The sequence below is a fragment of the Cetorhinus maximus genome, chromosome 12 (genome assembly GCF_964194155.1).
Source record: "Cetorhinus maximus chromosome 12, sCetMax3.hap1.1, whole genome shotgun sequence".
Lineage (NCBI taxonomy): Eukaryota > Metazoa > Chordata > Chondrichthyes > Lamniformes > Cetorhinidae > Cetorhinus > Cetorhinus maximus.
The window spans coordinates 91,860,108-91,884,006 of NC_135890.1; the positions used below are offsets into that span (position 1 = coordinate 91,860,108).

The window sequence follows — 23,899 nt, forward strand, 5'->3', positions numbered from 1 at the left end:
TAATTGATGGGCACAAAACAGACAGTAGGAATAAATGAGTCATTTCCTGGCAGGCTAAAACTAGCGGGCTACCCAGTGTTTAGGCCTCAGTTATATAAAATCTGTATCAATGACTTTGGCGAGCAAACGAAATGTGATATCTCCAAGTTTGATGATGATGCAAAGCTGAGTGGAAAAGAAAGCTGTGAGAAGATGCAATGGGATACAGACAGATTAAGTAAGAGGGCAAGGACAAGGCAGATGGAATATAATATGGATGAGTGTGAAGTTATTACTTTGGAAAGAAAGATAGAAAAGCAGCATATTTTTTAATTGAAAGGCTGGGAAGCGTTGATACTCAGAAGACCTGGGAGTCACAAGCCAGGACTGTGATGGAATGCTCTCCATTTGTCTGATGGGTGCAATTGCACTAGCATTCAAGGAGTTCAGCACCATTCAGGATACACACAGCAGTGCTTGTACAACACACTATTTGCCATCTACAGATGCACTGCAGCAACTCGCCAAGTTTTTCGGTGGTACATCACAAACCTGTGACCTACACCACCTGAAAGGGCAAGGACTGCAGCATGGGAAAACCATCACCTTCAAGTCAAACACTGTCCTAACTTGGTCATATGGTCCTTCCATTCCTTCATCACTGGGTAAAATCCTGGATCACGATATCTAACAGCATTGTGGGAATACCTTCATCACATTCACCAGGAAATAGGCTCACCACTACTCACACAAGAGCAACTAGGATGGGCAATAAATGCTGGCCTTACCAGTGACGACCATATCCCGCTAACTAATTTAAAAATAGCTAAACTTTTCTCTCAAATCTCAATACCCTTCCTAGAGTGTGGAGTCTTTTATTGCACAGAGTACTCTTGAGATTTTAAGTTTTTAATCTCTTAGCTTTTATATTCTGTATCCCTTGTGATGCAGTCTAGAATATTCCATTAACTTTGTTCACTGCTTTAATAACTTGATGAGCTGCCTTTAATGTTCAGTGACTATGGGCCCCCAAACTCAATCTGATCTTGCACAGCACCGAGCTAGTGTCCATTCAGAGTTTAATTACTACTTTTCTTCTGAAGAATATTTATTAGCTCTCAATGGGCTGGTTTGTGGGTAGCTGACTGGGGAAATGCTGGCCGACCAGACAGTTCCGACAACAATTTGTGTCCCGTGATTTTGAGGCTCTGACATGCTTTTAAACTCGACCAGCGAGCTGCAGAGTATCGGATTACAGCCTGAAGATTGAGCCAGAGGGTGGTTATCCCGGAGCAGCAGCGTCCAGATTATTCTTTTTGGTCAGGGAGCATTCCTGCTTGTACTGAAATGGTACAAACATATAAATTGATGTTAAGAGGGGACCCATATCCATAGGCTGGCTTTCTGATCTGCCTGTGACACCGAACCATAATTTATTACTGCATTCAATCCATGCTTGACGCACAAACTCAAAAAATATTAATATAAAAATATCAGCCATGGAAAATCAGCATATGCCCTGGCTGCCCCTGCCAAAGCGCTTATCGATTAATTGAATGATATTCTGAGATTATGCTAGTAAATATGTGGTCCTTGGGCTAATTTGGAGGCTTTCGGTGCCATTCTGGAAGGGTGTCAATGGCTCTGATGATCGCAATGGTATTAATTAAACAAACTTGATTTCACTATTGACCTTAATGGTGGCTGAGCTGTAATAGCTGCTCAACGGTTTCAGTGAGGATCTCTGTGGAGCAACGCAGAAGTCCCACCACATTATGGGGTATAAATCACTGACAGCATCACCTCCTGGATTTTCTGCACCGTAACAATGGTGTACGCTATAGATGCATTATACTGTGATTTTTCAGCAAATTCAGGCCCAATATCTCCTTTTTGACAGGGACCCATCCTACATATCTACTCCCTTTGTTCTTTTGCCTGTCTGTCATTAGATCTTTTTAGTGCAGGATTGTAATTTAATCTAAAATGATGCAACCATTAGACACTTAACTGTTAATCTGTGACGAGCATTCTTGAAAAAAACTGCAGGCATTGTGTACGAGATAAAGCTTAAGTGTGCAGGCATCTTGTGCTTAAGCTCCTAATGAAGACCACAGCAGCATAATTTATTTACATTATATTGCTAACTGAGGATGCATTTTTTTGTGTTTGCTGTGGAAATAATGGAACAAATTGCCTGTTGGTGACTTTAGTGTAGTTCTGAAAAATCAAAATCAACATTCCGTGTCTTGTTCTCTTGTTTCCCCTTCCTCTGCAAACACCCCATCTCTAGCATTATGAAAAACGCGCTGGACCAATTTTGCCAGACTAATTTCACTGTACCACCCGTGTACTATGATTAACCATTCTATAAATGTAACAGAAAAATGCTGACCACTTTGCTCGGCTATAGTGAAGTAGTAAAATTGATCTTATGTTGATGCATGATTGCTGAACCACTGTAAAGCTGTTCTGCTAATGTTGTGGGAGACAGTGCATGCTGAGTTACTGAAGTATATTATCCATTAGAGTTGCCATTAAAATAGGTTCAATTAGAGTGGCCCTAACAGCATTGATGTTCTCTGGCCTGGCATAATTGTGTCATTACCAGAAATGAAAGATGTGTGCGTTTTAAATAAATAACAGACTTGCTTGCTAGCATTACTCAAGGGTAATCTTTCTTAATGCTGCTTAGCAGCCAATTTTAAACTCATAGGTCATAGAGTTGCTCTAGCTCCACATTCAGAACTTTTAAAAGACAGATTAAAAAAAAATGGTTACATCTGATATTCCTGATATTGTTTGGAACAGGTAAATGACCATGCATGTATGCAGTTTGTCAAGAAATGCAGCTATTGTATTCACTCAAAGCCTGCCACGGAAACACAGGCAGCCTGCCTCTGACGGAGTTGGCACAGTACCAAACAGGATCACTTAAACAGGACATGTACGTTCGGTTTGACTGATCTGTTTGTCTTATGTAAGCAATGTTTGTGTGGCTGTAAGATTCTGCTGTAATTAAGAATATACTTTTGGGGAGGGTGGGAGATGGATATATAACAGCAAGATACAAGGTTTTCTGAATTAATTTTTAAATGGCCAATTTAGGGTAAAGGATGGATCTGATAGAAATAGATTAATATTTCAGGTCATAATTCAAACCCTGAAATACTAATTTGAAAATCTCTGGCCCTTTTGATGGGATGGTATCACTATAGAGTTTTGCTGATTGTGGTTCATCTTTAAATACCCTGAAGAAGTGGTGATAGACAATAACTATGTAGGCGCATAGCAACATCCCACCATACTGCTCTGACAACATGCCTGAATCACAAAAATTGTTCCAACAATAGGCCTCAACTCCAACTAGAAGAACTTGCATTAATGCAGCATCTTTCACATCCTTTAGCTACCGTAGTCCTTCTGATCTTGATGCGATAAGGGAATTGCATGATTTGACCCGATGCTGACAATGTCCAAGTGAGAATGGAGTGTGACGTAAGGGGAACTTGCAGGTGATGGTGCTGCTATGATGTTGCAGCTTTTTGTCCTTTTTGAGAGAGATCATGGGGCTGTGAGGTGTTGGTAAAGTAAGTATGGCAGATTGCTGCAGTACACACTGTAGCCATAAACTGCCAGTGTTGGAGAGGGTGGATATTTTCAGTTGCAAGGGCACTGGTCAAGCAGACCAATTTGTCCTGAATGATGTCAGGCTCTTTGAATGTTGCAGTCATTTCATCACTCATGTGACAAACCCCGGAGATGATGATGAGATTTTTGGCATCACGAGGTAAGGCACTTGACATACAACATCGGCCCTGCTTTTGCATCCATGGTGTTGATGTGGCCAGTGCAGTTCTGGATATTTTGGATGGGAGTCATGATGATGGGGAGACTAGGTAATGGGCAAGTGGCCCTTTTTCTTTGTTCAAGCTGGTCACTGCTTTGTACTTCATGATATGAATGCTTGCTGCCGCTTGTCAACTCAGGTCATGCTGTAGAATGACTTGGCTGCTTATTTGCTGGATGAGTTGTGAATGGAGCTGAACACTATAAAATCATTGGTGAACAGTCCTGCTGCTGACCTTCTGACAGAGGGAAAGTCATTGACTTAGGTTTTACCTTAGGTTTTTCACCTAAAGATGGTTGGGTTGAAAATGGTGCCCTGAGAAACCTCTGCAGCGATGTTCTCTGGATATGATGATTGGCTTCTGACAGCCATGATCATCTTCCTGTGGCATTCAGTTCTTGTGTCCATGTCTGGATCAAGTCTGTGATGTGGTCTGGAACCAAATGGTTCTAAACTGAGTATTGGGTGAGTTGGTTATTGGTGATTTGTTATTTAATTGATGATTTGGTGGGGAGTGACTTATTTGGTGATAATTAGTTATCTTTGCTCTGCTTTTTGTGATAGAACATATCTGGGCAATCTTCTACATAGAGGCCAGTACCATGGCTGCACTGGAATAGCTTGACTAGGTGGCCAGATAGTTCTGGTGTGGAGGCCTGCAGCACTACAGCTAGAATGTAAATAGGGGCCACAGTGTACTTGGCTGCTTCTTGATATCACATGTATTATATCACATCAGCTGGATTTTCTCACCTACAACTTGGGGGATCTCAGGAAGAGGCTGAGTAGTAGTTACTTTGGATTTTTGGCTGAAGATTCTAAACAAGCACTCGCAAGCTGGGCTTCACTGTGGCTGAGGATGTTCATGCAGCCTCTTCCTCCTGTTGTTTGTCTTTTTGTTTATCACTATTCTTTTCCATATGTGTGGAGCTAAAGATCTTTGTTTTTGATTTATTGCTTGTGGAGTCACTAAACGCTGATAGCCTGCTGCTTTTGATGCTGAGCATACAAATCACCCTGTGCTATAATTTCACTAGGTAGGTGCCTCAATCTGTGTGCCTGGTGACGCTACTGGCATGTCTTTCTGCACTACATTTGACCAGGGTTGATCTTCCAGCTTGATGCAGTAGTAATGGATGTGGTGGTGGTATACAGTGTTGCTGTTGGTTTCCCCACAGCACCTGATAATTACAAAGTGAAGACCAAATGTGGGCAATCAAGCTTTTGGTTTATGTGCCCCCCCACCTCCCTCCCTCTCGGCCGACACCACCTTTATCCAGCTGATAGGAAGGGACATGCTCAGGGATTGTGATTGAGGAGTTTGGGATGTTAGCTGAAACATAGGATTCTAACTGTGTCCACAGAGGTTGTTTCTTGATGGGGCATTTCTTTCAACTTGAGCAACAGTCTGCTGGTATTGCTGAAGAGGACTTTGCAGGCTCATCTAGGCTGGATTGCCTGAGTCCTGTCTTGAATGAAAGCAGAATACTGTGGATGCTGGAGATCTGCAATTTAAACAAAGTGCTGGAAGAACTAAACAGGTCTGGCAGCACCTGTGGAGCGGATAAGAGTTAAAGTTTCGAGTCCAATATGCCTCTTCAGAACTGAAGAGAGGTAGGGATGTGATGGATTTTATGCTGTTGAAAAAGTCGGGAGGGGCAAGTGGACAAAGATGTCATGGAACACAAGGCAAAGAGAGTGGTAGTGATAGTATTAAAGACGCACAGCATTGGTCCAGAGTTGGTGTGAAGAGCAGAATAAAGGTCAGCGTTGTCTGAAAGCAAAAATATAAGAACAAGATACAGACAGGCACATGGAGGAGGGGGGCATTCAAAATGGAGGAGAGAGTTCATGGTTTGAAGTTGTTGAACTCAATGTTAAGTCCAGAAGGCTGTAAAGTGCCTAAGTGGAAGGTGAGGTGCTGTCCCTCCAGTTTGCATTGGGCTTCACTGGAACATCGTAGCAGCCCGGGGGCAGAAATGTGAGTGTGAGAGCAAGATAGTGAATTGAAATGGCAAGTGACCGGAAGGTTGCGGTCATGCTTACAGACTGAGTGAAGATGTTGCGCAAAGTGGTCACCCAGTCTGCGTTTGGTTTCCCCGTTGTAGAGGAGACCACGTTTTGAGTTGCGAATACAGTAGACTAAATTGAAAGAAGTACAAGTAAATTCACTTCACCTGGTAGAAGTGTTTGGGGCCTCGGACTGTGAGGTGGGGGAGAGGTGTTACACCTCTTGGCGATTTGCATGAGAAGGTGCTGTGGGAAGGAGATGAGTTGTTGGGGGTGATTGAGGAGTGAACCAGGGTGTTGTGGAGGGAACAGACCCTTGGAATGCTGGCAGGGGAGAAGATGTCTTGGGTGGTTGCATTATGCTGGAGTTAGCGGCACCAGTACAATCATTAATGTACCGGATAAAGAGTTGCAGGAGTGGCCTGAGTAGGACTGGAACAAGGAATGTTCCACATACCCCACAAAAAGACAGGCATAACTAGGACTGATGTAGGTGCCCATAGTCATACCATTTTATTTGGAGAAAGTGAGACAATTTAAAGGAGAAATTGTTCAATGGGAGCACAAATTCAGCCAGGCAGAGGGGGATGGTGGTGGTGGTGGATGGGGTTTGCTTGGGCCTCCATTCGAGGAAGAAGCAGAGAGCCCTCAGACTGTCCTGCTGGGAATGGAGGTGGAGAGGGATTGGACCTCCATAGTGAAGTGGTGGTGGCTAAGGTCAGGAAACTGGACCATGTTAAAAAGCGGAGGATGCCAGAAGAATCACGAATGTATGTGGGAGAGACTGGACAAGGGGAGAAAAAGAGTCAAGATAGGAAGAAATAAGATCAATGGGGCAGGGACAGGCTGAAATGATGGGTCTACCAGGACAGTCCTGTTTGTGATTTTAGGAAGGAGGTAGAAGTGGGCTTTTATATTGCTATTACCACGGTCATCTATTTTTCTTTAAGGCAGCTCTAACCTTTATTCTGCTATTAACACCTATTCTGAGCCAAGACTTTGTGTCTTTAATACTATCACTAAAACTCCCTTTGCCTTGTGTTTCATGACATCTTTGTCATTCAATCTTCCCCACCCTCTAATCTATCCCTGACTTTCTCTTCGCCTTCGTCGCATCTGTTCTGATGATGCCACTTTCAAAAACAGTTTCTCTGACATGTCTTCCTTCTTCCTTAACCGAGGTTTTCCACCCACGGTGGTTGACAGGGCCCTCAACCGTGTGCGGCCCATCTCCCGCGCATCCGCCCTCACACCTTCCCCTCCCTCCCAGAACCATGATAGGGTCCCCCTTGTCCTCACTTATCACCCCACCAGCCTCCGCATTCAAAGGATCATCCTCTGCCATTTCCACCAACTCCAGCATGATGCCACCACCAAATACATCTTCCCTTCACCCCTCCTGGCGGCATTCCGCAGGGATCGTTCCCTCCGGGACACCCTGGTCCACTCCTCCATCACCCCCTACACTTCAACCCCCCTCCCACGGTACCTTCCCATGCAACCGCAGACGGTGCAACACCTGCCCCTTTACTTCCCCTCTCCTCACTGTCCAAAGGCCCAAACACTCCTTTCAAGTGAAGCAGCATTTCACTTGCACTTCCCTCAATTTAGTCTATTGCATTCGCTGCTCCCAATGCGGTTTCCTCTACATTGGAGAGACCAAACGCAGACTGGGTGACCGCTTTGTGGAACACCTTCGGTCTGTCCGCAAGCATGACCCAGACCCCCCTGTCGCTTGCCATTTCAACACTCCACCCTGCTCTCATGCTCACGTGTCCATCCTTGGCCTGCTGCAATGTTCCAGTGAAGCTCAACGCAAACTGGAGGAACAGCACCTCATCTTCCGACTAGGCATTTTACAGCCTTCAGGTCTGAATATTGAGTTCAACAATTTTAGATCATGAACTCCCTCCTCCATCCCCACCCCCTTTCCGATCTCCCTTTTTTCCAATAATTTATATAGATTTTTCTTTTCCCAACTATTTCCATTATTTTAAAATGTATTTCCATCCATTGTTTTATCTTTACCTTTTAGCCTATTTTGATCCCTTCCCCCCACCCCACCCCCACTAGGGCTATCTGTACCTTGCTCGTCCTGCTTTCTACCCTTAATGTCACCTATTAGCACATTCCTTAGATAATATCACCACCTTCAACACCTCTTTGTCCTTTTGTCTACGACATCTTTTGGCTATCTCCACCTATCACTGGCCCTCTATCCAGCTCTACCTGTCCCACCCCCCCTTTAAACCAGCTTATATTTCACCTCTTTTCTATTTTTCCTTAGTTCTGTTGAAGAGTCATACGGACTCAAAACATTAACTGTGTTCCTCTCCGCAGATGCTGTCAGACCTGCTGAGTTTTTCCAGGTATTTTTATTTTTGTTTTGGATTTCCAGCATCCGCAGTTTTTTGCTTTTATCTTAGTGTTTTCTTTTAATGATGGTCTGCAGTTTTCATTGCCATTTTTCTGGTGCTTGCTCATAAATGACCAGATTTATTAAATTTTAAGATCACAATTTTACACAGGGGAAATTGATTCATGTCCTCTGGGATAGTAGTCTAATATTTGTTTAGAATCTATGACTTTGTGTTTACATTATACAACTTTCTTAGGTTGTTGTAGCATTAAAAATTTATATTATTTCTATACTTCTACAGTTGACTTTAAACTATTAAAATGCCCCCATGACCATTTAATAAGCTGTTGGTTTATTGTTTAAATATTGGACTGGATTGTGTAGGTATGCTGCTATCAGTTAATACTTGTTTGCAAAGGCTGTGTCCTATTCGAGTAAACTGGTTACCTCCATTTTAATAACGCTACTAGCAAGAGATATGAATGCTAGAACGTGGATATCATAGAACGGGGTGGGCAAACTTACTGAACTTAAGAGCCACATATGATAATCTTCAGATGTTTGAGAGCTGCAAGACATGAACAAACTTTAGCCAGGCTAATTACTGCTAGTAGAGGTCTTACGGGTCTCCAACCTTGCTGTAAGTCTTTGAAAATCTGGCTGAAATCTTGTCAAGGCTGTACGAAGGAGCTCCATCAGGTGTTGATTTGTAAGGACTGCACAATGTTTTGACTTTCCAAACTTCATTACGGAGTACAGCCATTCACCGCAGTAAGTTTGCCAAAAATTGAAATGAGTCACTCACTAGTTTTCTTCGGTTGAGGAAATTTTGCTTCTGGCACTTGCTTTCAGAACTCGATTGTAGATAGCGATTTATGCATCATCTTTAAACCCTGGTCCTCCTGGAAGTCCAATAGTTCCATTTCTATAGCAGATGTTTCCGTAAGCAGAGGTTCGAGAATCGGACAACCGTTGTTGACCACGTCAACCATGAATGGGTTTACAAGAAAGGCGAAGCAGGACCTCAACCTTCTGCAAGTCATCAAACCTAGCTCGAAAATGATCACGTAGCCCTTGTAATTTATCCCTGTATTCTTCGAGTTTGTGATCTTTTAATTCGATATCAGGAAATATGTTTACCCTCCTTTTGAGATGGGGAAAGTGGTTGAAGTTTGTTGACAGTATGTCTCCATTTAAAAAAAGCCTTACTTTATTCTGGAAGCTGAAAACTGTCTGAGTAAGGCGAGTAAGGAACTGTCAGAGTTCCAAGTTGAGAGTTTGTAGATGCTGCATAATATCAGTGAAAAACATCAGATCCTGCATCCATTCGTCATCTTCCAGCTGTGGATAGGATCTTTTCTTTTCTTCAAGAAAAGCAATGATAGGCTCCAACAGTTCCACAAACCTATTCAAGACATTGCTGGTTGACAGCCACCTCATAATGCAGTAGACATCATTTGAGCTGTCGGTGAGTCTTCCCCTTTGAGCAGATGAAATTGACAATTTCAAGAACTGTTTTCATTAAATTTTCGTGTTGGCTGCTAGATGTTCATGATGAATGATGCAATGAATAGAGAGAAACTCCGGAAATTTGGGATCACTTTTCAAGATCACAATTAGGCCTGCACGTTTCCCTGCTATTGCAGATGCTCCATCCATTGCGGTTTATCAACGAGTTTATCCAGTGGTATATCAGCATTTGTCAAATCTTCATCAAATGTGTCTTTTATGTCAACACCATGAATTGTTTCTTTCAGCAGCACTAAATCCAACATTTCTTCTTTTGCAATTACATCTAAGCAAATATTGCCACTTGTGGGTTGCCTTGTATGTGGATTCATCAAGGGCTAAGCTGAATGCTAGGGAATTCTTCATCAGCATCAGCACTGATCTGGGCGATGTGCCTCACCGTGGTGTGGCATGAAATTGGAATTTGTGTTATTAGTTGCTGAAGTTTGCAGCTTTAGATCTAAAGAACACAATAACACCAGCAATATTCTTCTTAACAAATTCTTCATCAGAGTATGGATGTTTAGCATGAGCAAGATTCCATGCTAGCTTTGGCTGTTGAGTCAGCTTCCTTCCTGAATGTTGAAAGTAATATCTGCTGTCTACTTAGGGATAATTTTAACATGGTTAACTTATTTTTCCATAACTCTGATGTAGGAGGATAGTCAGAGGAAAATTTTTTGTGGTTCGTCTCGTAGCGGCATTTCAAGTTACTGGCTTTGTAGTGAATGAGTGATGCACTGTAGATAAGGCAAACAGATTTCCCACCTTTAACAGTGAATGCAAAATCTCCCTCCCATTCTGGCTTAAAACTTCTGTTTATATCTTCATACTTGCGTTTCTTGCAATTTGATGGGTCAAAATCCTAGAACTCCCTTCCTAACAGCACTGTGGGTATCCCTACCCCACATGGACTGCAAAGGTTCAAGAAGGAAGCTCACCACCACCACCTCAAGGGCAACTAGGGATGGCAATAAATGTTGGCCCAGCCAGCGAAGCCCATATCCCGTGAATGAATAAAGAAAAATGTCATTTTTGTTCACCACACTGGGTTAGCACTGAAATCTTCAGTTTTTCCTCCCAAAGCTTCCAAGCTTCAGAAAGTGGCCACTGAGAGTCACGAGGCCCTACTTGGGAAAGCTACAAAAGAAATCTTGCGACAGTGTTGTCACAAGATTTCTTTTGTAGTTTCCATTGATCCTACATAGGGCCACGTGAGTCTAAGAGACATGAGCGTATTTCAACGAAGGATGTTGTTTCTGCTCGTTTCTGTTCGGTCTCATCTTCAGCTGCATCTTTGGTTGAACTGAATTGGGATATTTTTTGTTTGATATTAAATCGGAAACGAGCAGCAGTGAAAGTGCAAGGAGGCGTTTGCTTTAAAATTGAATTTGTAACAAAATTTGGGTTCCTCCTTTCTTTGATATTGTCAGGGGCAATAAAAACAGAAAAACCAAAAAGAAACAATTTACTAATCTGGCCTCTGTCACCTGCCCTCAGGGTGAGCAGCTAAGAGTAACATGGAATGGATGGAAGGTTAAAAGTTAAGCAGCTAACAACAGAGCAAGGGGAAAAATTTCCATTTTCAATGCAGTCAAAACACCTGGCCCAATTTTAACCCCCAAACATTCGCTCTCGGTGATCAAGCCCCCTCTAATCCCCCTCCTTTGCCTGCAAAAGCCCCCCTCCACTTAAGCTGCAAGAAAATTGGTCCTCCTATCTAATTCTGACCTCAATGTCTAATTCCCTCTCCCTGTGAACAGACTCCTGTCTAAATACCTCCTCCCCACAAGCAGACCCCTGTCTAAATACCTGCTACCTGAGAACAAAGGCTGGATAGACTTTGACTCGGTGCAACTGTGCGAACCAGGTGCTTGTGAATATCCAGAAGATGTGAAGAAACAGCTAGGAACATGAAGAGAGGTGCAGAGATAGAGCTGCAGAAAGAGATGGAGAGATCGAAATCTCTGAAATTACATTGAGGCCTCTGGAGCTGCAGGTCTCAACATTTTTACCTCGGGGAATCCCCCAGACCCCACCCCTTGTAAAAATTCCACAGACTGCATTAAACTGGTGATTGCCCTCTGCCCCCCACCCGCTCAGTCCAGGATTGGTGCTGTTTGTACGTTAAATATTAATAGTGAACCTTCCACTTCTAGCACAGTTAACCATTACCTCTCTCTCTCTCTCTCTCTCTCCCCCTCTGTCTTGGACAGAATGGCACAGTAAGATCCCAGGATACACGCTGTCAAGTATAAAGCCATTCTCTTCACAACATTTCAGGAGAGGAAAAAAATCAGTTCTAAACCAGAGGCTTAACACAGTTGCCTCCACCTTTGTGTAATCCCTCTGTGTTTCTTTATCTCTCTCTCTGCCTGTATCCTGTCTCTCAGTTCCTATCTCTCCCTTGTTCTTTCTCATCTCTCCGTTCCAATTCCATTTGCATCTCTGTCTCTTTCTCTTTCTCTCTATCCTGGGTGTGATCTTCATAAATGTACTGTGAAGTACAGACCTGTCAGATCTTTAATTATATGAAGTTGTTGTTTTTATTACGTTAGAGAGAGATAGAGAGTGAGCTTAAGGGAGATAGAAAGACAGAGAAATTCCGCACCCACCCAGAAGTGAATTCAAATGGTGAACACTATCTCATTTGGCCTTTACACAGACTTAAGACATTAAGTTAAAGCCCTTCTGAGTGCTTTGAGGATATCTCCCCTTGCACTGTTGTCAGTCACTTCGCTTTTAACCTTCCATCCATTCCACTTCACTCTTGCTTGCTTACCCTGAGAGAAGGTAACAGAGGCCAGATGTCTGCTCATGTTCATCCTAAATCTGTTTCTGCCCTCCCCTCTTATTTATTTTCTTCAAATAAAGGTTTTGTTTGCCTTCACAATGCAGCTCACTTGCTTTCCATTAAATGAAATGTTAAAAGTTATGCTATCTGCTATTTACCAGCGTATCTCTTTCTTTCTATCACAAGCTACCTGCATCGTGTTGTGAATGGAATAGCTGGGATTTTTAATCGAAGTGTTAAAAACTCCTCTCTGGTTCGATCCTTGCTCCCTCCAAACTGCAATTAGCCAGTTTTGCAGCACAGGAACCGCACGCTATGGGCTGAAGAGCCGCATGCAGCTCACGAACTGCGGTTTGGCCAGCCCTGTCAAAGAATGTTAAAGTGTTAGAAGGACACTGTTCAACCCATTGTGCCTGTATCAGTTCTTTGGCAGAGCTTTTCAATTAATCAAACTCCCCTCCTCTTTCGCCATAGCCCTGTAATTTATTTTCCCCTCCAAATATTTATCCAGTACTCTTGAATGTTACTGTTGATTCTGTTTCCAGCACCCTTTCAGCAGTGCATTCCAGACCACAGCAACTCACTTTTGTTTTTAGAAAGGTACCTTTATTTCTTTTGCCAGTCACCTTAAACCTGTGTCCTCTCGCCGCTGACACTGCTGTCACCGGAAACAGTTTCTTCTTATTTGCTCTCTCAAAGCCATCCAAGATTTTGAACACGTCTATCCATTCTATATAAATAAAATTTTGTCTCTGTTCACTCTCTGTGCTCAGTAACAAGGTAAAGCAAGACGAAGTAAAGCCATTTTAAATTGATCCATTCCATTCTTCCAAATGAGGACAGAGAATGAGAGGAAGGTGCTCTTTGTCTCAATTTTCATTCTTGGGTGTACCCTACTTTTATACTCCAGTGTAATCTGCAGACTTAACACATCCTCAGCTGACCACAGGTGTGCATCCCATGAGAGCAATTATAGAATGATAGGATGTGCTGTTGAATACTTCAGCTGAAAGCGTAGAGCTCTTTTCCCTGAACTTGAGCTTCAGCTTCATCCCTGCATCTAAATTGGGCAGAGTCCCATCTATTTTTTTTCTTATTCCAATTAATTCAAGTTTGTCACCTGTTGCCGTTTCCAGATGAGGTAAGTACATTCATGTGTCACTGCCTTTAAACTACCAACAAAACTGATACTAACAAAAACTTGCATTCCCAAGTGAGTTCAGTTATCAAACACTAATATTTAAAATTGACAGTCGCACATTAAAATCATAGTGTTAGACAAACTCTTTTTTTGTTTTGATGGGAATCTCCTGAAAATTTGGCTATGATTTTACTCATTACGATGGCCAAGATGCTGAAACTAGATCTTCATGACAGTGATTCTGAACTCTTGTTGGCTGTTAGTCAAAATACTGAGAGCAAAGAGGAAACCTCCTGAGGGCTTTGAGCATGAAATAGTCATTTGAAACAAGATACGTTATGACAATGTCACAATAGATCCTTGCCGATGAACTGGTTTTGATCTTGAATCCAACTTTCAGGAGATATGAGTCATTTTGTTCTTATTTTCACTTCTAATCACAGGCTGTTTTGACTTTCAAATTTTGCCTTAAGATGTGTGCTTCTGAAATTTAAAGTGGTTGACTCAAACCTCGTTGCACTAGTGGATTTGAATATTAATTGTAGCTGCTATGGTTCAGCCTCATAGAAATAATTATTTGATTTGGGTGTTCTGTTGTTAGCTATAAAAGTGAGTTGCAATTTTTTTCCTGAAATATAACCTGGTTCTCATTTTAAATATCGAGTACAATTTCTTTGGAGGAACCAGCTGGGTGGAATTACTAATGACAACTCTGAGCGGGTTTGAATATATCACTGATGTTGATCAATAATTCAGGGAGCTTTAGTAATGCATTTCAGTAGTGTTGCTGATTAATTTCTCCCACAGTCTTAAACTCAGCAACAGTTCTCACTGCAGGTACCCTAGTGATCCAGATTCATCATGAAAAGAAAAATATTAAATCTTATTTAAAATTATTGAATAAAGACAGGTGAACTGATCATTCTAGGTGATAAATATGTTTTTTTTTTCAACGTCAACCTTTAAATAGAATTCAGATTGTGAAATTTCCAAAGCAATAGGATGGAATAAAATTATTTTTTCATTCTCAACACCATTAAATTTGGTATAAGTTGCATCATCTTTCAGTTGAATTCTGCAGGAGAGGCCACGTTTTTCATGCGATAGCATGAGATTTTAGACTAAGTAATTCTGACATTTAACCCTCTGGGTATCTACAAATCTCTTCAGCTTTTAAAATGTGCACTCCTTATCTTCATATAGTTCAATTGAACTGTGCTATTGTATGTTTTTATGAATATTTGAATCAGACAAATTGACTCTCAAATATTACTTGTTGGTTGTCTTACCCTTGGTTTTTATGCATATAAATTGTATCAAAATACTAGTTTTAATAAAGCAGCTATAAAAATAGCTAGTAACAGCTTTGATTTCTTGCTCTGTAATGGCTTTTGCAGAGAAGTATAATGGTTTATCCTTTTAAAAAAAATAAACATGTATACTTGAAAAGTGAAAATTAAAGCCCTGAAATGGTGAAATTGCACAGCAGGTCAGTCAACACCTCAAAGGTTCGTTCCTGCTTTTGGTATATTGCCTCTTCATTGGAACTGGCATGCCCTGATAATTTGATGGTGTATTCTTTTTAAACTCTTTTCCCCTAATCAATCTGTACGTTTTAACACTTTCCCCTCCGGACTTGTAGTAAAATTACACTCTTAGGATGATTGGTGTGTGTGTGGGTAAGATGAACAGTTTCTTCTGGGGACTTGCAAATTGCTATATGAAGTAAAAATATAGGAAGGAAGTAAAACATCATTTCTGTTATTATGATCCTGTTGGGGACCGTTAACATTTAAAGAGAAATCCAAACACCTTGTTTTGGCCAGTAGAACTATGCTACAAGATTTCCTGTTTTTTTTAAAAACAAAAACATACTTTATTGTATATAAGAGACTTAAAACCAGCGCTATTAACTTAACATCTTTTGTTTTACACTATATTTTTATGCACTTTGTTTTACTTCTTACTTCCCCCAAGAATTCTCATATATTTTATCTTAGAGTTATTCTGTTGGGACAACCCAAAAGTATGCCACAGTCCTCTGGAAACTATTTTAATTCTCCGCAGTTCCAGCTATTCACAGAGGTAAGACTTTCATTACCGTGGATGCCTCAGTCCCTTGTTCCAGATGCCTTCTCAATACTTTCAAGCTAACCTGCTGGATGCTTTTTAGCTTCAAACTAGGTGACCTTCCAGCTTCTTTGCCCTCATAAAGTCCAAACTGAGATTAGGCCCTACCTGCATTCTGTGAATGATGGTTACCTTTTTCTCTGCTGACAGGGCAGGTTGACTAACTGTCATTTACTTTGGCCATCTTCTCTCGGTGAGCTCCAAACTGCTCTCACTAGGTCCAAGCTGCAACTGACTCTATCAGCAAATGGTCGGATAAATTGAAACTAGAGAACCTTCCTAATGTCCACCCATCTCCATGATGATGTAGCATATTCAGGGATGTTCTTGAACAGACCGTTAGGTTAAGTATCCCTCATTTAGTTTTGATCCGATGAAAGAAATGGATTTTTACAACCCTTCAGGGTTTACTGAATGCTTTTAAACTAATTTAGCTTCAGCTCGCAAAACAAAAACAGCCCTCTGGATTGCCCTTATGGGTAAGGATTGCAGACATCATGTCTCCAGTTCTTGAGCTGAGTAAGATGAACTGCTGTTTTATGATCTTGTCTTTTTAGCTGTTAAACTCTTATGTCAACAGCCCCAACCTTTAAATGTGTTAAACTCCAAGCTTGTTCTAATTGAATTTACTTCAGGGCTGCTTTTACCAGTTTCCCAACCAGAAAGTTCCAGTTTCTACAGGTAAAGCTTTAATTCTGAAAACTAAAAGTTATGTTCTAAAACACATGAACTATGAACTAGACATTCACAACTCTGTTAATCAGATGTTTTATTGATATTTTGCACCAATACATTTATTTAGCTATTGTGCTGTCCTATTCTAGTACATAAAATTTTAGACCAGGCAATAAGTGTAGGGGTCAATAGTTTATTTAACACTGCAGATGTTCGGCTGTTGAAAAGCTGCGAATGTTGAACACAATATATTCAAAGTGCACTCTGAAAATATGCAAACAGCTGCTCTTTTTATTGGTTTCAGAGATGTAGGGTCACATTGCTTTTTTTTTAGCAGATGGATAGTGTGAGGGGAAATTATAATCACCTTCAATAGGGAGGCTCTGCCTCAAATGAATACTGAAACTGGTCCATCTGGGATCTCTGGTTGAATTGGCCCATATTTGAATGCACTGCTTCCAAGAAGCAGCTGTTTGCAAATTCCTGCAATAGTTTGCAGGGTCACAAAAAAGTTCAGTTTCTTTTGGAAGAGGTATGACATGTTGAGTTTTAACTTGCAACTGACTAACCCATTGCATACTTACTAAAATTTGTAAGTGTCTGAATATTTGATATTTCCTCAATGCTATTCCTTACAAAAACCTTCAGTTATTACTTGTTGGATACTGAGGAGGGCTTTTAGAGTTAACCTATATGATCTTCTGAAACATCTGTGTTTCTTCCCTATATTGAGATGTTAGATCAATTGAGTCTTGAGGTCTTGAGGGTAGTGCCATTATAAATGCTCAAATGAGCATTATGATTGTCAGGAAAATATAGTAATTGTCAGAATGTTATTGAAATTTATTGTAAGTGTGTGTGTGTAAGTGTGTGTGTAGTTTTGAAATGTTAAACAGGTAAACATGGCTGAAGTTTTAGAAAATGAGGTGTAAAGGGAAAATTAGCATTTTTAGATAAACCAGAGTAATTTGAATGTCAAAAGAGGTGGTGAAATTACACTTAGCCAGAAGAAGCCAAACTGTTTATTTTTCCCAAAGCTTACTGATAAAATTGGTAACATGAAAAATTTTTATTATTAGAAAAGTAGAGTTGAAAAGATATATTGGGACAATGGGATTTACATTAAAAAGGGAGAAACCTGTATAAAGGAGATGAGGTTATGTGTACGAGAAGATATTCTAAGATCTAAGAAATGTGAAAGGCCTCCAGTATCTAAACCTCACATTGCTGTTTACACAAATTGAAGTGACGAAAACTTACTTTGAATTTGACTGCTCAGGGTATCATGTCACCTTGCCTGGGCCTTTTAAAATCTGTGTTTTATTGTCGCCTTAACCGAGGTGTAACTGGGAGTTAGATTAACTAGGGGAGCTAGGAGTTATCATAGTAATCATTTGTAAACCTATGTATGTGCTTAAAACCATTTTTTTTTATTAATAAAGGTTTAATTTAGTTTTGTAAGAAACCTATAAGACTTGGTGGTCTTATTACTACTGAATTCAAGGCACACATCTTGAAATAAATACAAATTGTAAAATAGTTGTGGCAGTTTCAAATTTCCCTCTGGAATTTGAACAGCTCAGCATTTACCATCCGCTGTGCCGTAACATAAAGCTCATTGTTTCATTTCTAAATCCTTTGAAGTTCTATATATGCCTTGAAATAGAATGTCAGTAAATGCCTTTGGCATCATAAACTTGGAATGCAGGCTTTTTAAGTTTCTCAAACATACCTTAGCCGTTCTTTTTCAATGCAATTAGCCTTGACTTGTGGCTATTTTCATCAAGCTGATGAGTAAAATGTACACACGTTGTTGACGGAAGCTGTTTGTTAAAGGGAATCATGTATTTCATTAAATGCAACACCTTCACCAATATGGTAATCTATTTAGGGAGCGCCCTAGGGGTGAACAAAGATTGTTCATTATCCAGTTACCTTGCATATGGAGAGAAACCGATACTGAGTCTTACTACTGTGCTTGCATGACTGAAAAATATTAAATTTAGGGGCTGGATTTTGCACTCCCTCGCCAGCAGGTTTGGAGGTGAGAGGTGACTTGTAAAATCCAGCGGATGACCTTCCCGCCACCTATCCACCTACCCCCAGCCTGTCTGAAATTTTACGGGGTGGGGGGTGTGCACAGGGAAGGCGTCAACTAGTCCATCCATCCTTGGGCCTCTTGAGGCCCTTAACCTCACCCCATTCCTGATGGTATTTCACCCGGGGCAGGGGCAGGCCCACACCATGTGGGAAGCCCGGTAGCTTTAGCTGCGCAGGCTGGCGTCGGGCAAGTGGGGCAGGGAGTGCAGGGACCTTCCTTTCAGGTCCTCCCCGGGACCCATTGGAGGCTCTTTTTATGGCAAGGAATGAAACTGTGTAGAAAGCGTATAGATGTTCAATTTCAAAGTTTGAATGGGCTGAATTAATCTTCTTGTAGTGCCAGAGAGTAGCATGGATTACAAAGCTTGAGAAATTTGGTACTTGGTGTTCAAATTCTCTTTGTGGAAGAATAAAGAGGCTTATTATTTCTGCTTGCCATATAACAATACATAGTCTTCAAGTGCCCTTGATTCTATTAATTTTAGGGAATATAACACTTTTTTAAAGGAGGAAGTGGTGTGTTTAATGCTGGTTGGTGGGAGGAACTGGTTGGCTGATGGGTGAATCGGCCCAGCGACCGTTACATTTTTCATCAAATCTCATCCAAGGGCGGGATGAAATCTCTGTTATGAAATAAAATAAAAATAAATATCTGTGGACAGCATTTTTGAGGTATGCTTTCAGGTGCTTGATTGTGATGCATGGACGTTTTTTTTTGCAGCTTTTTAAACCTTTATTTCATCATGTGCAGGTCTGCAGCTCCCTGAGGCAGCTGTCTGCCTTCAGGGATGCTCTCTCGCAGTGCTCACCCACGCCCATGGTGACGTCATCACCCGCCCTCTTCCCACCCCCACCCCGGCAACGCTGAGACTTTCAGTGCACGTTTCATGCTGGCTGGCCATTAATTGACCAGCCAGCACGAAATTGCGGTCAGGGGCCAGTCTCCTGGCCGTTCCCGGGCCCTGCCGATCACATGTGCCTGCGAAGAGTAAAATTCAGGCCCTGGTTTTAAAAACCCATGCATTTAATCGGTGAGTTTACTGTCTTATTCAATGATTAGAATATTTTATTCAATTATTAGAAAAATATTAAACTCTCTTGTCTGAAAATGATAATCATGAAATTGAAATTACTGTGTAGATTTGTAGCTAAATGAGCTAACAGTAGCTAACGCAAAGTTGTTGATGGCTTTTACTGAAGAATTGAGTGCATTATCTCTAGTAGACAATTGTATTAACTGGCATATTAGTGAATTTTCAGTTGATTTGCACTTTCACTGTAATATTTGGAGCTAAATATTTTGTTTTGGGCATGGAACGTATTAGACATTTGCATTCTTCACCTCAGTGTTTCTGTTGTACTTGTATAACTAGCAAATACAAGGAAAGATATCTGGGGCTAGTTTTTTAAGTCTCCAAGGTGATTTCTGGGAATCATCTGTTTGACTTGTTGAGCCTGTAGTCTCTGTAATGTTTGAATGTCTATACTGCATTGTCAATAGGTTGGTGTAAGCCCATTGCTATTCAGCTGAATTACAGAGCACTGTTTGAACCTGGAGATACCAGGTATCTCCCAATTGTGCATATGCCACACAAATGCATGCATTGAGTAGATGTCTGTGGATGACATTGTAATTGGGAAACTCTTCTGAGTTACCAACAGTCACAGATTGCAACTCTTTTCGAGTACAATCGCAGTTCTTGGTTTCCAGGAGTGGGACATGAACCCACAACCCTCTGATTCAAAGGCGAAGGTGCTATGAACTGAGCCACAGCGGTGGATGACATTGTAACCTACCGTAGCTGAAATGAGTTAAAGATATTGTAACCTGGCAGCCATGAGCTAGTGATACTGCCCAGTTGGCTTGACTCACACAGTTTAATTGTAACAATGCCCAAATTCTTGCACGGAAACAATTGCCAAACTAAATATAGTTATCATTTATAATTATCACCTTGGTCTAATGGTAGCATGCTCACTTCTGAATTAGATTGTTATAAGTTGAAGCCCTGATCTGGGATTTGAGCATGTAGATGAGGCTTACGTTTTTAGTGTGGTGCTGAGTCAATGCTGCACTGCTGGAGGTGCTGGCATTTGAATAAGATGTTAAACCACTGTCTGGCTGCTTATAGAGACATGGTGTTGCTCAGTCCAAGCCTCATCTAAAAAAGCAAGAGCCAATTATGTGGTCATTTATAGTATTGTGGTAACTTTCTTTGCTCAAATAGGTTATCATGTTTGCTGACAACGTTTCAAAAGAAATGCATTGGCTGTAAAACTGGGACATCCTGAGGTTGTGAAAGCTTCTATATAAATGTACATTTCTTTTTTCCATTAGGGTAGGAATTTTAAGTATTTCTGTTTTCTGTCTAAATGTTGTTTCATTTCATTACAGGTTATCTGCCGAATGGTATTCATGCAGTTGAAGCCATGTTAGCGACAGCCAGCATTGGTGCCACTTGGAGTGCAACTGCTCCAGATTTTGGTGTAAATGTAAGTAATGTTCACATGTGATTGGCTAAAATCCCTTGGTTCCAAATGGACCTGATAATTGTGTCAGTCATTGTTCAATTGGTAGCACTTTCTCCTGAGTCAGAAAGATGTGGGCTCAAACTACCAGGATTTGAGCACTAAATCAAGGCTGACACTCCAGTGCAGTAGTGAGGGAACATTGGAGGTGCTTTCTTTTTGAATGAGTCATTAAACTGAGACCACCTTTGCCCTCAGGTAGATGGAAAAGATCCCATGGCACTATCTCGAAGAAGAGTAGGGGATTTATTCCTGGTGTCCTGGCCAATATTTATCCCTCAATAAATATCACAAAAACAGATTGCCTGACCATTACCGTGTTGCTGTTTGTGGGAGCTTGCTGTGCACAATTTGGCTGTTGTTTTTCCTACATTACAATAGTGATTACACTTCAAAAGTAATTCAATTCATTAGCTGGATTGTGCTTTGAGGAGATCCTGTCATTGTGAAAGGCACTTTATAAATTTCACTCATTTTTAACATTTTGTAAGTGCATTGTGTAAATGTTTGTAAAAGTCATCCAGATTCTACATTTGATTGGAATCTTTATGGTGGACTGTGCTCTAAGCATCTGTATACGCACACTTGATGACATCTGCTTTGGATTTCATTTTTTTTTAAAATCTTACCTGTCCCTATTTTTCTGGAATATCCTTGGATACAGATCTGCAGACACTGGTTCTTGTCATATACATCAGTGATTGTCACGTGTGAGCCAGAGTATCACAGGCATTTGGGCTGCAGTGTGGTCATCAAAGGTAACCTGTTCTTGCCATTGCAGTCCCATCCCATGAATAGTGATCACAAGGGAGCACCTGGTTGTTTTCTCCTTTTTATTCCCCACTGTCACCAAAATGCATTAGTGTTGAGGCCAAATGTGGTGCCCTCATTGCCATCCTGACTTCAACAAGCTAATTGAGAACAGACTTGAAATCAAACTGTGGCTCTTTCTAGGAACTGAGGGACAACTTTAGCCCATAGTTTCAATATAAAACAAGGATTGACAACTCATCTTCAGTTGAAATAGTTTTGCTGAACATTTGGATAATGGTGTACGCGTCCATTTCAAAAGCGGCTGGTCAACTATTAACTGGCACTGGATTTTAATTGTCGATTATCATCTAAAGTAATGCATATTGGGCCATTTTACTTAAGGATTCGTACTGTTCATACTCTGCCCCTACACTATGCAGACTAACCAATCCTGTAATTATAAACTTAAAAACTGACCAGAACATTTTTTTTAATGTTGCAAAAGTGGGCCTTGTTGCATAACAGATACATCAGCGGTTGGTACTTTTACACAAAGTGAGGAGCATGCCATCTGCTGGTTAAAATTTATTCAATTTCTGCAAAAATTAAAACTAAGCTCAGCTACGCTTTGATGTAGTTTGTAAATACTGATGCTTAAGCAGAATTTCCTAACTAAAACCAGAGAATCTCAAACATTTTATTTAACTGAATAATTGGTATTTTCACAATTAGTTTTTATTAACTATCGCTGACCGTATTTTGATAATCTTTGCTTAAGAACATAAGAGCAAGAATAGGCCATTCAGTCCCCTGAGCCTGTTTCGCCATTCGATGAGACCCTGGCTGATCTATGAGTTAATTCCAAACACCTGCCATTGCCTAATCCCTTCATATTTTAGATAAAAATTCTTATTAATCTCAGACTCGAAATTTCCATTTGATCTAACACAAATTGCTGTTTGCTGAAGAGAGGTTCCAAACTCCTAACTTCATCCTGAAAAGATCTGAATTTTAGAATATTCCCCAACTAGTGGAAATAATTTCCCTCTATCTACCCTTTCTGTTCTCCTTAACAGCTCGAAATCTTCAATCAAATCACCTCTTAACCTTCCAAATTCCAGGGGACACAACCCTATTTTGTGTAATCTCTCCTTGTAATTTTAGCTGCCGGAGTCCAGGTGTTATTCTGGTAAATCTATGTTCTACTCCCTCCAATGGTAAAATATGCTTCATTAGGTTGCCCAGAACTGCACTCAGTACTCCAGGTGAGGCCCAACGAGGGCTTTGTACAGCTGAAGCATGATTTGTAGTCTCCCGTATTCTTTACTCTAGGTAGATATAAAGGCCAGCATTTCAATAGCCTTTTTGATATTTTTTGTATTTGTTCATGACATTTTAATAACCTAAATACCTGGACCCACAAGTCTTTTCAACTTCTGAAGTTTCTATCTTCTCATGATTTGTAAAGTATGCTGTTCTAATCCTTTTTAGATCCAAAATGATGACCTCACCTTTGCCTACATCTGAAATTCATTTGCCACTACTTTGCGCATTCACTTAATCTATCAATATCTGTTTGTAATTTTGCACTTCCATTGACATTGCTTACGTGCTGCCTATCTTTGTGTCATCAGTCATTTTTTTTCAGTTGGTTTGCACTTGTTGATTGCATTGATAATATTTTATTAAGCAGTCACCTTGCATTTATGAAAGCTAACTTACCTTATCCTCTGAGATGTTTTGGGGCAATTTTCTACATTAATGGAATTAAATATACAAGTTGTTGTGAATGAGTTTGAAAATCACAATTCATGTAAAGATTGGATCTGTTGAATTCAATGCATTTGCTTTTATTTTGTTTCTTTGTCATGCTTTGAGTTGTATCTTGGTACTGGTTTTGCTGAACCACAGGTATACACCTATTTGTGTAGTAGATGGGGAGGGAGTCAAGTCTTGTGAAGTCTCCCTTTTACACTGCCCTCTCTAATATCTCCTGCATTTTGGGTGCAAATGAGGAAGCTATGCACCATCCCATGGTATTATTTCCTTGGGTCTTCCCTCCCTGGCTTC

The 23,899-nt window shown here is 40.8% G+C and overlaps 1 protein-coding gene across 1 annotated transcript in view; it reads left to right on the forward strand.

Annotated features, from left to right (window-relative positions):
* The window catches only part of aacs (acetoacetyl-CoA synthetase), a 155,825-nt gene that overhangs the window by 22,012 nt on the left and 109,914 nt on the right, over positions 1 to 23,899 (forward strand). Inside the window, exon 5 of the mRNA XM_078554103.1 lies at positions 20,943 to 21,040. Within this exon, the coding sequence (XP_078410229.1) occupies positions 20,943 to 21,040 (98 nt within the window). The remainder of the gene's footprint in view (positions 1 to 20,942; positions 21,041 to 23,899) is intronic.